At 35.2% G+C, this 16,284-nt stretch overlaps 1 protein-coding gene across 1 annotated transcript; it reads right to left on the reverse strand.

Annotated features, from left to right (window-relative positions):
• Positions 1-387: 387 nt before the first annotated feature.
• Positions 388-13,647, reverse strand: Smp_128160 (hypothetical protein; the record flags this gene model as incomplete). The annotated part of the gene is given in 10 exon segments (XM_018796249.1): positions 388-562; positions 2,302-2,359; positions 4,134-4,334; positions 6,527-6,667; positions 7,502-7,626; positions 8,388-8,626; positions 8,632-8,651; positions 9,868-9,963; positions 12,852-13,019; positions 13,566-13,647. Coding segments are annotated over 10 exon segments (1,305 nt in total).
• Positions 13,648-16,284: the final 2,637 nt, after the last annotated feature.

Consider the following 16,284-nt stretch of genomic DNA (forward strand, 5'->3'; position numbering starts at 1 on the left):
AACATTTTGACATGGATGTTTTACATGTTTACTATTTCGGCTAATACGTATGATCATTTCTCCATTAATTCGTTTCTTTACACTACAAAAGCCTTCATATCTACCATGTGAACCTTATGTGAATCATGAATATACCAGCTAGTACATGGAGAGGTATGATGTTTCTAGTCTAAAGCTCAAAACGACAAATATAAGTGAGAGAAAACGTTTGAACAGCAAATAATTTTATTTGTGATATGTACACAATGAATTTAAAGCATGCTAATATACAATCATGAATAAAATGAATATAAAAATGTGAATGCTTTATAAAATAATGGTAGTAGAATACTGTGGAAAAAAAGTACTGTACGCATAATTAAAGTTCAAACCATTTTTTTTATACATTTAAGCTACACTATAACAACCGAAATTACTTTGATATATACGACTTTCAGATTCCAATTGATTCAATAAATGTTTTAGTGCATTTAAGGTTATGCGTGTTAATTGTAAATTATCAGGAAATGACCGCTGTCGAATAATTTGTAGTAAATTATGCAGTGATATTTCTTTATTTACGCCTAAAAATGAAATAAAAAGTTTGACATAAATTTGATTGAATAACACTTGAAAAATAGTGGAATAATCGCTACTTGATGAATATTCTCCTGCGTTTGCCGAGAAATTATCATCTAATAGTCTAATTATATATACATACATATCAAATAGCCTACTGTGAAAGAGAACAGACTAGCTTCCAGCTGAAGAGGAAATTAGGAAAAACGCTGGAGGTGGGTAAGAAATACATTGCGGAAATCATCAGACTGGACTGCGAGACAATCTATAACGTGGAATCCTGAAGGGAAGAGGAAGACCAAGGAACACGCTGCGTCGAGAAGTGGGAGCAGACATCAAAAGGATGAATAGCAACCGGAAAGGATTTCCCAAGACGGATTTCGATGTAGAATGCTGGTGGGCGGCCTATGTCCCTCAACGTGCGGCAACAGGCGTAAGTAAGTAAGTAAACATATCAAGTACATCGATTACCTTAGCTGAATTGGAAGTTTTGTTACAAACAATCTCATATCAGAATGAAATCCAAACCAAACGCTGTATACTGTTATCTCTAGGGTTTAACTTGCTACTGTACGCATATTTCATCGAGAAATGGACGTCTAGATTTTTTGTTTAACTGTATAAAGCGAAATAAGATATCAATAATCTTTTTTGAATTAACGGCTGAAGAATATATTTTTGGGTGATAGAAAAAGTGCGAATTTTGTGATCATAGATTTCCTTATGACTCAACTGCTTGGAGCCCTTATGCAGACTGAGGTGGTGAAGGCAATAAAAGTATAGGTAGAAAACTATTCTTCATCTCAATAATAGACGAACAATGATGGATATCAAACTTAGTTATGTACATTGATCAAAAGCAAAGAATTCTATTAATTCATTAAATGCTTTAAACTCTAATACTAGAATCAATATCTGAGGATTCTATGAATCGCAAAAAAACCCTTTCAAGCTGTTATATCCCGATAACAATAGTGAATGGCAACTTTGTGATCTATTTATGGACCAATATTATGCATATAATTCTATCGCATATTTGCTAAATAATTATACTACGCATATTCATGTTCCTTTCATTGTGAGCTTTATTTTGACCCTTAGACTATTATTGTATGATTTACCATTCCTGAGTTATACCCAGTCTATTAATTACTGCTACCCCTATTCACAGCCACATTCGGCTAACTCTTGTACAGATGTTATTTTCTATTTTATTGGTGCGATGTGGTATATAAACTCAGTATGTTTGAAATACAAGGATTCATGCCACAGAAGCTGTTATTGGTGTTCTGGACTTAACTGGCTGGGCTAGGCAGAAAGCAGGACCGATTAGTACTCTAGACTGCTCGTACGGTTTTCGTGTGTCACTGTTCCAATCGATAATTCGCTGCTCTCTGATTGGCGGTCTTTTCAAGTCATACACTAACCGGGCATCCACTCAGTCACAAGATATAACACAAGCATGGTTGAAGCAAGTAATAAAACAGTTATATCGACTCACAATGAAACAAAATGATGTGATTCACAAACAGTATACGTAGTAATAGAAAAACGACTATCATAATGAGCAACTTGTTCTTGAATTTGTTAAGTAGGTAAAAACCCTAATCAGGATAAAATATTTAAGAATGATTGTCATACGTACTAACAATAATCACCATCTTATTACACAATTCCAATTACATACAGTGATCTATTGACTGATGATTAACAACATAAACATTACAATGCATACAGAAATTACCTTGAGAAAAAATTATCCCATAAACAGCATTGAGTAATTTCTGATTCTCTTGAACAAACTAAAATTCAGTGAATGATAAAAATGTACTCATTACACACAAATTAGCAGTTTACGAATATTAACACTGAAATTTATTTATTTATTTAAACACATACATATTGGTACAAAGGGGCACCAGATACATATGCGCCACACAAAACAATGAGAATGGGAAGAGAAAGGTGGAAGATGCGTACATATAAAGGGAAACAAAAAAGGATGAAAAAAGGGGGATTGAAATGTACAACCGGAAGACCCTTTCAGTTAAGAAAGTTAGAACCACTCTTTATGAAAAAAGTAAAAGAAGGTTACAGCAGGCTCGCCACTGGCTTCTATTCTGAGCCATATCTAATAACGTCTCTAGCCACTGTGTTGCACCATCTCTCGGACCCCAGCCAGGGAGTCGTGAAGGACCAACAGAAGCTAGTCCTTTGCAGCTTTCTTTCATACCACAACATTAACACTGAAAACCTACTCTAGTCAATTACTGAGTACAAAATAGTGATTTATTTAACCAATGTCACAAATATATTTACAGTAAGGAATTCTTAGCAAGAATATGGAATATTCCGGTAAATTTCAGTTTATAATCTATTTAACTTGTTGATAATCAAGACATGCTTTTATATTCCATTGATCTAACTCCAATTTTATCGTATTATGATGTTAACGAAATATACATTCCGGCTACCATCGTATTATAATTATTGACTTAGTTCGTGTTAGAGAACAACAGAATGAAATAATTCAAATACGACAAACGAGTTTTGATACGTATACTTCATACACAGACAAACAGTCAGAAAGACGAAGCGAACAAGCAGACCGGAGAAGGAAAATGTGCCCACTCATTTTGATAAGGTGTGACTAAATATTTATGGCCAGACAAAAATAAGCTGAAGGCATGTGATGAATATGGTAAGCGATACACACATACGCTCATATAAAGACAGTCAAGGATATAGGTGAATAACTGGCATGGTCAAAATGTAACTCAAGGTGAATAAGTAGATTGGTCTTACAAGGAAGCCAGAACAAGCCATATGGGCTTGACATAGTACTAGACACCTTGAAAATTTCCAACAGTGATTGACCGCTATTTATCCTCATCAACAAACTTTTGTGGACGATTTTTACTGTTCGAATGCCTTTCCGAGAACATTGGTAGTTTAGGTAAGTAGAGTAAAAAAGTGTGTGGATTTGTGCGTGGTAGTAGTTGAGTCGTATTTTACTATTTTATATCAAAATTCCTAGACTGCACTAACTTGAAATTGTTTTCGTGACCAAAATGACACAAAGGGTGAATACCGTTAACTTTAACTCAACCATTTGTATGCAGAATGATAATACTAATGATCAATTTTCGGCGAACAGATTTTAGTCGACGTACAAGTAACCATAGTGATTAATCAAAGTGGATCTATGGTACGTTGATTTTTCTTAACATGAACCCACGAAAATACAAAAATTAATGAGGTAAATAAATTGCTAGTACTACAAAACAACTATTGCTAAGCGAATCACTGTTTTTTTTGTTACTGAAATTTGATAGTTCCAACGGACCATTCACTGTATCATGTTTAAGGCTCAGCTGATAGTTGAAGGCACCTCAATTTCCCTTTCTGCCGCGTATTTGTGACAATCAGCTTACAAACAGTGAATCATACACTAAGGTATTACTTTCAAATATCATTTCTAGTAATGCACAAAAACAATATGCATAACTTATTGTCTACCACCAGAATCTCAGTTTTAATTATTTAAAACTGTTTACAAAAATACCCATAACTTACATAATAAGTTCGCATACCCCCAATAGATTGAGTAGCAGGAAAAATCCAGCCCTCAATTAATAATCGTTCAATCAAACTTGCAACTATAAGTTGTAACTTTTTAGGATTGAGTACTTTATTCGCAGTTGCACTTTTCTGCTCACCTTCATCAACTTCAATGAAACTTTGTCGAAGATAGTCCGTTTCAGTTTCATCATATGCCTTAGATTATCAATGAGATAAAAAAGAGTGCGAAAATGAAATTCAACGATAGAAAAGAATTGATAATGGAAAGGTAATTAATCAATTTATATATAAATATAGATATCAGGGGAAAAAGTTTTATGAACTTATCATTGAGCGCATTAGTAATACAGACCGTAGAATATCTCAGGACATGCATTGAAGTCGAATGAAACTGGAAATCTATCTTGACTTTAAACCGATAGATAATTAGATTTTATTTGAATTTACAACAGTGGTATCACATGAAAGTGTAAACAAATAGCAATTCGGTGGTATAAAATTTTGAGGTGAAGGGTTTGCTAATTAAACATATACTGTTGGCAAACAACGAATTAATAAGAGGAGCTGAAATGTGATCATATGGTTGTACCAATCAGTTCAAGTTTAATTGGAGCTACATCTAATAATAGTGCCAAGATATATATCGGTTATTATATTAGAGATATACAAACTGAATGTCATGAAAATACTATATAAAGATTAAGAAATATCTCATTATATTGGATTAGTAAATCATTTCGGCAAATGAAACTTGTGAGCAGGAGAATGAATGCTTTACACAAATTGTGGATGATAGTTTAATTATGTGCGAATATATCATGGATACACTGTATTTGTATAAAGTAAGCTATTTCATCAGTTCTCAGTCGAATGGTTTTCAGTTACACAGTTTGAAGAGCCCTTAAACTTTTCATTAGTATAATATGCACTAAGTTGTGGTGTTCGTTATGTAATATATCTGAGATTTCCTTGATAATGTCTTTAAAGGAACAGTTTGATAATATTGCAACAAACGAATACATATGAGAGAGGGAGATGCTTTCAAATAAGCAAGTCAGACATGTTCGTCGAAACGAAACGTTGCAAGCAACACACATATGACAACAAACCGTGACCGAATTGATAAGTCTTCTATTTTAAAATTAGATACGGTTCCTAAGCTCTTCTATTAACCCCCAGACTAAATCTAGACAGCGACTTGAACACGAGAGAAAAGGCGTGATATATGGAAGAAACACTACTCCAAGGTTCGTTTATGTACAGAAAATCTAGGGTATTTATAGCACTTTAGATAGCCTTGGGCTTCTGGAACGCTAATAAACATTGTAGCAGTATAGGTTCTCGTGCAATCAGAAACTCCACATGTGACTTTTCACCTTCTAGATGCTTCCAGCAAAACTCATGTCGAATACTGAGTGGATAAGGGATTTTTCAGTCTCTTTTTCGAAGAATTTTCTGCATCTCCTCAACAAAAATACATATTTATACTGAATAACTTCTAAACCTTTAATGTTCTTTTTTGCTATTCAGTACGTTTGTTGCCTGACTCTACTTCCTGAGAGTTTAATGATGTTGAAATGCTGTTCTAGTTTACCTTTTTCAGTTATGGTAAGTATCATAAATTAGAACATTTTACCAACTTTCTTATCAGTAATCTGAGCTATTTATGAGATTAAAACTGACTGACTTGTTTATTTTAGGTTCTTAAAATCACTTAATAAAATGGTTCAAGTATATATCATAATGGTGTATATCCATTTATTCTCCAACTGTGTGTTAATTTACAATATTTCATTATCCTTTACGTCTACTTGTTGCTCGTTTAATTATATCCTTTGTATTTACTTTATTATTTGGCTAATCCAAATAATTTTATGCATCTAATCTTTAACATTGAGTAGGCTGCTTAAAACTGTGCACTGTTTTTTTTAATAAGAATTACATGGTTGGATACTACATGTTTATCATACTTTCTTATTGACTTAGATATTACTGAGTACTTCTGTAACTTGTTTTTGTATAAAAATGACAAAATAATCCACTTTTAAGAATATCTGCTAACTAGCAATGTCTTAGTTCCTAAACAAACCACACTAATAACATGCAGAGACACTTCGTTAAGACTTCATAAATTTACTGTTCGTTTATAATAAAAACGCAGATCTGTTATTCTAGGGTGTAATAGAGACTGTTGAATTTAAGGTTTCGCATCAGAGACTGACTTCAATTAAGCAATCATTAAAGTCAGAAAACACTGAACAGCCATTTCGTCCTAATGTGGGACTACTCAACACTGCGTAGTGTGAGACAAATATATCTAATGGAAAGGAATAATGGTCAATCTGAAATGAGAAGCTGCAAAAAGAATTTTAACTAAAGTAACTTACCATAGTTAAAGATCTCCAGTTTGCTGTCACAGATTCAACTATTTTCGGATGTAAACATAAGTCTAATTGGGTAAATAATTGGATATTATCCTGTACAAGGATTCTACAGCATTCTGTCACAAGTGAATTTGCTAAATTAACCTATAAAGTAGAAAACAAATACAGGAAATGCCGTCACTGGGTTTGATTTATTTACATAGAATATTAAACAAAGGAAATGCTATTTAGGGTCATTGAACAAAATTGACCTACAGTTACAATATTTCTAATATTCGCGTTCGATATAAACAAGTTATATCTTATTTATTTAAGCTCTCGACTCTTAATCTAATTTCAATAACATTCAGTTTTTCTCAGACAAGGGAATAGAAATACGAACAACAATAGAATATTTGGACAAGCAGATGTCGATCAGTCTTCTCAGACTTTACTGTTTCTTTATTTTCACAGCATTCATTCTTTGTTCTCGTTCTTTTTCCTTTGATCTTCTTAACCTTCTACCTCCAGGCATTTCACTTTGGATTGAAGATACATACCACTTATATCTGTCGACATCAGTGGCACACGTCACAATAGTACGAATAGTACATACCATAATCAATAAAGTTTAGTTTAAAACGACTTAAGAAACAGAAGGAAACAACTTATTTAACATAATAATGAAGATTATTTAGTATTCGTATGTTGAAGATGAAGTCAGATGAAGGAGGGGTTAAATATTTAAATGAATCCACGACCTACAAATCTGAAAGTAGTAGGTCTGTATATGAGCTGAAATCTCATTATAATCTACAAAGGCTATCTTGAATTCTACTGTAAATCAAACGTTTTTAAAACTTGTCTATTATCTGGAAGTAAGAACCAACAGGTATTTTGTTTGCTAACTCAAGTCATTCTAGATAAACTTAATACTAAGAACTCTAAATAGTTGAAATTTTACTAAAATAAGTGATAAATGACAGGGACAAAACCGACCACATGAGATTTCTTTATATTTTCCGCAACAACACCAGGATCATATGGATGTGAGTAAATTTCTTCTTTTAAACGGTACCTGTGAATTATATGATGTAACAATTCACTTTCCTCCTTGATTGAACCTGTAAATCAAAGGAACACAAATGAGAGATTAGAAAGAAATAGTGATCACTGTGACTGGTAAAAAGTTATTGTGTAAACAAACTCGATAAGAGAATACAAAATCTGAACCCCAATCTACAGAGATTTGTACCTTATCAACCTACTGAGTCTTTACTTATGAATTGATCGCATGTATAAATTGCCACATGATTGAAATCATTTAGTTGTACTCTAGTCTTAAAACATCCAGTGTCAAAACCACAGAGTAGAAGCTTTTAGATCTTAAACAAGGGACTGTTTCAACACTTGTAAACTTGTGCCGTTTCTGAATTTTGACTAAGTTGTCCAGAGTTTCAAGATCATTTTATACTTTCTATTTAAAAGGTTTGTTTTTTCTTCTAGAACTGAATTCCGTCTCATCTTTTTTCCTAATACTCCAACTACGATCACAGTCTTTTTTAAATTACTTTATGAACACCACTTATTTTTCTCCTCGAACTGTTATTAAATTAATGGGCTCATATGAAGTATTGGTAGTTTTTCTTTAACCGACCTTACGCTCAATCCACGTAAATATAGAACTATTAATTGGAACCTTGATAACAAAATCAATTAAGTTCACATGCAAAAAAGTTATGACCCAAGATCGAATAGATGATCTTCTTTGAAGAAAAGTTATTTATAAAAATATTATGCTATGATGTTCTCCTTGTTAGTTTAAACACTCAGTTATGAATCTTATGAAGGAATTTACAGAAATGACCGGTAATAATGAACTTACGACAGAAATAAGCATTAAGTTTTAGCTTTCCACGGAAGCATCTCAAACGACCTCTAAGCTGTAATATTTGGCCAATATTTAAGTTGGACGATTGTTTAGCTGAAGATGAAATAGGTCGTGACTTGCATGATAACTTGATGAGTTGCTCACATAAATAATGCTGTTCAAAATCAAATGAATTTTTTGTTATTGATAATACATTAAAATGGTTTGAACAGTCACGACGCCATATTGTGCAGGTTATACAACCAGTCCCATCGTCCACTAAATATAATAAATACTATCAAACACTAATAGAATACTACCTATAATAAACAAAACGCAATTGATGTGAAAATGCATGAACAATCATAATCAGAGACGATGGACTGATATTTGCAGAAGGAACGTTCAAGAATAAGACAATTGATTGACAGTTTGCAAATTAACTGTTTACTGTATGGTTGTCAGATTTAACCGAGATATTCTGTAATTTTGTGCCTAAATACATTTCGTTGTTCCCACTCGTGCTCTTGTTCACTACACTTAGATTGGAGTTGATCAAAATCACCAAATTAACTACTATGAATTCGGTGTTTATCTTGTTGTGCTAATGAGGTATGGCAACTTGGACCGATGCATATGTGACTGGTCCTACGTTGTAGCTGACTGACTGATAAACCTGTAGTTAAGGGACAGTTTAAACTAGAATTGGAGTGTTTATTCAGTGTCTCGATATCTCAAGTTAATCTGAATTTAACTTAGGTTCAAGGGGATGAGGTGACTAAATTTATATATTTTTGTTATCTTTGAATTACATTTTATGTTATATACAATACTACTTAACTACTTAAGGAGGAGAATCCAAGTAGAGAGAATAAACCCAATCGATCGACTAAGATTTTAAGTAAAAAGGTTTAAAACTAGTTTTTAAAATATGCAACCTTGTATTATTTTACACCCATAGTTAGTTTTCTGTTGACTTTTTTTTAGTTTATCAGTACATTAAGCGTTTTATCGTTTTCATTTCTTAATTTTTCTTCTAACTGATTTCCTGATATTATGATTTTATAAAATAAATTGAACCAACATAAATTTGTGTTTAACACTGCTTGTGGCCAGCTGAAAAACCATAACATGGTCTAGACTCAAATAACCAAGTGATTAATTAGGTTGAGATATAACTAGGTATAACGTAAAATCCTATGATAGGATTTTTCGTTTTCTATATACGTATTATATACAGGTATTGCGAACTGAAGGGAGCAACTAAAAATAAAATATCTCACTCACCAGGTACGTGTGACGGTTAATGATACTACCCGATTAATCAAACTGAAGCAGGCGAGGTGTTTGAACCTCAAACTTAGAGGATGGAAGTTGAACGCCTCAACCAGTAAGCTACTGTTCATTTACAAAACTTTGCACAATATCTTTTAAGTATTATTAACAAACTTAATAATTAGAAATGCGAATCTGCAATAATTTGTGGCTTACAATCAACAATGAAAAATCTCTCGCGTTCATAAACAGTACGCACTATTCCCACGATATCAACAAACAATAGCCATCTATGACCGAGGCGGAAAGGACCTATCAAATGAATACAGAAGATAACAATAACATGTTGTGAGTTATACTGAAACAAACTGTATAAATTGAAAGATAAATGAAACCTATTTAAAATGGATGACACAACCAAGTGTACAATAGCTGGAAGGGAGAAATGTACGTCGATGGTTTACGAACTCGACATGTAAGTCGGAAATCTAATCCAACTACCAAGAATTATACAGCTACATAATGCTCAGTCAGTTATCATCAACATAAACCCTGGCACACATTTGTGTTGGCCACAGTTGCCATACCACACGAGCATGATGAACTAAAAATAACCAGATGGAATGATGCAGGGATCGAAATAATGTAACAGTAAGAACAGTGAGAAAGATTGAACATTAAGAATATGGTCCAGAAAGATAGAGAGGAGAGGTATGCTGGAATTCAAAGTTGAGAGAAGAGCAGAGAAAGAATGTATCTGCACCACTTAACGTCTTTATTGACGAGAGCTATCGTACAAACCCCGACAAAGTAATCTTCATCGAACAACATGAACCAGATAATTTTATGAATCGACGCCATGCTTAAGCATAACAGCACCTGTTTCATTTTTTCAATACATATAAATACTAGCAAAATAGGAACCAAAATAAATCAGGGCCATACGACTGAAGGAATAAAATTGTGGAGATATCAATAAATAAATGAAAACAGGTGAATACGAGTAGTATTTAATGGGATAAGCTATTTATTTAGTAAAAATTCAACAATTAAACAAGTTCCTCTCACATTTATGAAATAAAAGGAAGAAAATTACTGTAGGAACGGTACTGACTTCCATTCTGAGCCATGTCTAATAACATCTCAAGGCACTGCGTTGCGCCATCTCTAGGACCCCGACCAGGAAATCGTGAAGGACCAACAGAAACCAATCATGTACAGCTTTCATACCGCGATACCATGTGATGCACTGGCCACCACTCCAATTAATCCAATCGGTCCCAGCGTCAACAAACAATGCAAGATGTGAAATTCGCTGGGACGGCATTCGTAAGACATGTCCAAACTACCAGAGTCAGTGTTTTAAGACGGTGACACCAACCGAATTATCGTCGTTGTACTTGAATACATGTTGCTATACCTCTGCATCACTAATATGGTGTTGCCACTGGATATTTTTGTAGTTTTCACATTTGCTCAGGTCTCTTTTGGTATATTGATGAGGTATCCTCCTTTCTAGTCTGTCGACACTTTTACAGAAAGCTCTCTGAACTTCTTCAGAAAGCTAAGCGCTCAGACATAGTACTCGTAGCGGGTGGCTTTAATGCCCAATTAGGTAGCTTAGACCAAACAGAAAGACATTTAGGTGGGTATTTCAGTATTCCGGCTCAGCGAACAGATAATGGTGGTCGTCTGTTGCAACTATACTCAGACAATCGTTTATTTTTAACAAACGCTAATTTTAGGCACAAGGAGACATCGTCTAACATGGTGACCACCTGCACCAAACCAACAATGGACTCAAATAGACCATATTGCCATCAGTCATCGTTAGAGAGACTCGATAGAAGATTGTCGCTTGTACTGGAATACATGTTTAAACTCTGATCACGCTTTAATACGAGCACGCATTTGTTTGCGCCTCACTGGACGCAGAAAAACTACACTAAGACCCATTAGAATTGAACTGGAGGACGAGAAAGCCAAAAGTAAGTTCCAGAAACAACTGAGTTCACATCTGGACAGTTCTGTAAACGAGGCTGACCCAGATGTTGCTTGGAAAGATATACGAATAGCTATGGAAATAGCAGTAACATCTATATATCAGGGGTCAAAATCATCCTGTGATAACCATAGAGGGATTAGTTTGACTAGTATAGCATCTAAAATACTAGCCTCAATAATTATCGGGCGCCTAACTAAGACTCGTGAACTGCAAACACGAGAAAATTAGGCTGGCTTCGGACCTGTTTGTGGCTGTGTCGACCACATATTCACCGTTCGTCAGATTTCAGAACACAGGTATGCTTATCGGCGTCAGACAGTGATAGTTTTTCTTGACTTAAAAGCAGCATTTGATTCTGTAGACCGAGAGGTTCCGTGGCAGTGTCTGTCATTGAAAGGTGTACCTCAGAAGTACATAAACCCTGTGAAGGCTCTTTACTCGAACACTACCAGTCGAGTGAGAGTTTATGGCGAACTGTCATCTGATTTCTTTCTACGAACTAATTCCTTCTTCCTGTATTATATTCTCATACACAATCTTTCTTTTATATATTAACACCACTAAATTAACTACTCCTATGAATTTGGTGTTCATCTTGTTGTGCTTATGAGGTATAGCAACTTGGACCGATGCATATATGTGCCTGGTCCAACGTTGTAGTTGACTGACTGACTATACTAACGAATATTAATTAAGTGTGGATTTCATGGTTCGAGTATCACCTCACAGTAAAATAACATCATTCGCATACACAAAGTCGAAAAATCCTTCTCCCGGAAACCGATCTAGACCACCATTGCCTACATCAAAAATGGCAAAGTTAAAGATGAATGATGAGATTTACCACCTAATACTCTGAGTTCAACCTCAGAATTGCTAACTTGGTGATCCCAAAATATACGAGCACACACGCGTATTTGGATAAAGAGCACTACTGAATGTAAAATCAACCCATCACAACCACTCGAATACTTAGGAGATATTGCAAGAGGTTCAAGGAAAATGAGTCATTGATATAAGTAAGAAGATAACAACTCTAGTAGGACAAAATTAAAACCTTTACAATATTAGATGCTTAGCTACAAAGCTAGATTGTGCCTTGCTTAGAAGCTAGTTAGTGAGCAAGATTTAGTAGTTAATTCCTTGTCAAAAGCAATTCTTTTGCCAACACTCACTGTTCAAAGATGCTTCTTACCATTACTACCAACTAGTTGGATTTCTGAAAGTTCCCCCAATAACAATTGATAGTGTTCATTAGCCAAAGGATCTAATATAAGCGAAGGTGAATGAGATTGTGCTTGAGTTGCATCTGGGAGTACTGCAGACAACCAACGACTATCATCAAGACAACTCAACGACATCACTGAAAATAAAAATGAGGAAATTAGAGAATCACAGCACAAATACATTTATGAGTAATCATTCAAAGTATACATATCATACTGAAAACCGTGAAATATTTATTATGAGGTTATTATTATTCGTAATTTCAAGCTGATACAGAAGTTTCAACAGAGTAAGTCATACGACTTCTATGCATTACCTATACAATATGGTAAGACTAATATACCCTGATCTTACCTAACACCCAATATCGTTTTCATCTAGCTAATGGACGTTTCAAAATGTAGAGATGGAGGAAAGTTTGTCGAAAGGTTAGATCAGTAATATATTGAAAGATATTTGAAAGACGTTTCTTAAAACAGCATCATGATTTAGTCACGTAAAACCTATCGAAATCGTCAGGGTGAAGAAACGTACATAACGTAGGGTATAAACAATTTGTTTTAAAGTAAGCACATTCATCTTGGAACTATTTATTTGCGTAATAGGTATAAAAGTGTTGAATGAAACTGATTTACTTAACCACAGAAAAGAAGTAACGAAGTTGAAAATATCTACAACTTACAAATTGAGATAAATTTAGAACTTGAAAGACGTGCCCAAATAATTAATGTTTTAGTGTTAAATAATTTTTCACAAAGTATAGGCATGCTCAAACTTCGCCTGTAGCCCTTCTAGGGTTACTGCTGGTCCCAAGCCCGGATAAAGGAGGAAGTTGGGTATGTGGCAAGACAACCTTGTTAAAAGAAAAATCATTTAAACCACTCAAACTCTGCCGTCCGAGTTCAAGGAAGAATTATGACGCCTCAGGATGAAAGTCGAGATGCTTAGGAAGTCACGCAGTTGATGTCTCTTCAAACAACCGGAGCAACAATTAATGTAGGTACACGCAATGTCCTGGTAGTGTGGGAGACCGGAACGACCAGTCAAATAACAATGGAAATGAGGAGATACAACTTGGCGGATCTCGAAATAAGTGGAACCCATTGTACCTAAACTGGACAGGATAGGTCATGAAGAAACTGCTTCGCACACAAGGAGTTGCTCTGATACTGTCCAAGAAAGCATGGAAAGCATTAACAGCATGGGAATCTTGTGGATCCACAATCGTCAAAGCATCCTTCAAAACAAGGAAGGAGGGAATCACAATGAATGCTATCGGATGTTATGCACCCACCAATGATAGCAATTAAAACGATAAAGATCAGTTTTATGAGAGGCTGCAGTCAATCAAAGAGAAGTGCTCAGCAAGGAACCTGACCATCCAGATGGGAGACCTAAACGCCAAAGTCGGAATGGAAAACATCGGATATGAAAAAACCACGACATGGAATGGAAGAAAAGAACGAGAATGGTAAGAGATTTGAAAATTTATATGCATTCAACACAAAGGTTATAGGTGGCGTTAAAATCACCCACAAACCCAGTTACGAATCTACATGGGTCTCACCGGATCATATTATAAATAAATATCGCCAAGAATTTCAGATCAATGGCAGACGTGAGAACGGATAGGGAAGTTGACATAGGTTCAGATCACCACCTGGTGGTTGGCATGATATTGAAGCTAAAGAAGCGCTGGACAACTGGAGAGACAACATTGCAATGGTTGGATACTGCCTTACTTCGAGATACTGACAAACTTAACGAATTCAAGATACCTTTCAGCAAGATCTACTTAAAGAAGAGAAAACTAATATGAAGAACAAATAGGAAGGGATCAAATAAGCACTAACTTTAACGTGTAGGGAGGTGCTAAACCTCAAGAAGCATCATTGTCAGGAATGGATCTCTATCAAAACCCTACACATGATTCAGTCAGTCAGTCAGCTACAACGTAGGACCAGGCACATATATGCATCAGTCCAAGTTGCCATACCTCGTTAGCACAAGATGTACACCGGATTCATAGAAGTAATTAATTTAGTGGTGATAGTATATAAAGAAAGGTTGCATATAAGGATATAGTATAGGAAGGAAAAAAAGTTATGAAGCAATTTTAATCTCAAGGTTTAAGGGAAGATAAAGAGTGTATACACCTACGCCACTGTGATCGATTCTGAGCCATGTCATCCAGAGTCTCCAACCATTGGTTACGATAGTCACGCGGACAGTCGTTTACAGAACTGCCTAGATGTGACAAATTTACGCTTTAATTTCAAGTATTATAATTGCCAGTGAACATTTTGGGTTAGTGCATCAAGTGATTTTTTCTGGTGAGCGTTTTTTAGTGAGTTAGTTTTCTACGGGATTGGGTCGCTAACCCCATGCCAAACCCTCCTCCTTTACCTGGGCTTGGGACCGGCAGTAACTCTAGAATAGCTACAGGCGGAGTTTATATATATATATATATATATATATCCTAAATTATTATTTATGGATAAGCATCGTTGACTACCCAATACCAATTACGGTGGTTGCGGATCGATTAAAATCCTAGGTTGTCTACGCAAAATACTCAACATTCACTGGCCGGATACTATCAGCAACAGCGTTTTATGGGAGAGGACAAACCAGCTTCCAGCTGAAGACGAAATTAGGAAAACACGTTGGAAGTGGATCAGACATACATTGAGGAAATCACCGAACTGCATCACGAGGCAAGCCCTAACTTGGAATCCTGAAGAGAAGCGGAAAAGAGGAAGGCCAAAGAACATATTACGCCGAGAAATAGATGTGAAAAAGATGAATAACAAACGCAATGAATTGGAAAGGATTGTCCAGGATAGGGCTGAATGGAGAATACTGGTGGGTGGCCTATACTCCTTAACGAGGGGTAACAGGCGTAAGCAAGTAAGCATCAAGTGAACTGAAAGCTATGTCCATTAGTACCGTCAAAAATAACCAGTGTATAGGAAAGTACTTCACTGTCGACCGTTTAAAACGACAATGAACGTCAAATGAAAGGTTATATTTGTGTTTTTGGCGATAGATACTAAGGATCACAACCTTTGACACTTAGCGTTCTTGAAATTTCATAAGCAGTTAACAATAGATTATGTGCTAAAAGGCGATCGCAACAACACCCAGGTAGTAAATTAAACATACTATCCAACTGGTTTGGGACAAAAATATGAACAAAATCCCGCGAAGTTCAACGCCGCTCCTGATGTCTTCTGTGAATATACCAACACTCCAACGACTTGCTCCAGTCATCCAAAACAAATTACAATATTCCATAAATTCACAGTGATGTGTAGATTCAACAGATTAGAATGCTAAAGTTGAGTTAGTATAAAATAATAGTGATTTTATTGGAAAGCCCTTCATTGTTTCAGTTAGTTTTT

Source organism: Schistosoma mansoni, chromosome 2, assembly GCF_000237925.1.
Source record: "Schistosoma mansoni strain Puerto Rico chromosome 2, complete genome".
NCBI lineage: Eukaryota > Metazoa > Platyhelminthes > Trematoda > Strigeidida > Schistosomatidae > Schistosoma > Schistosoma mansoni.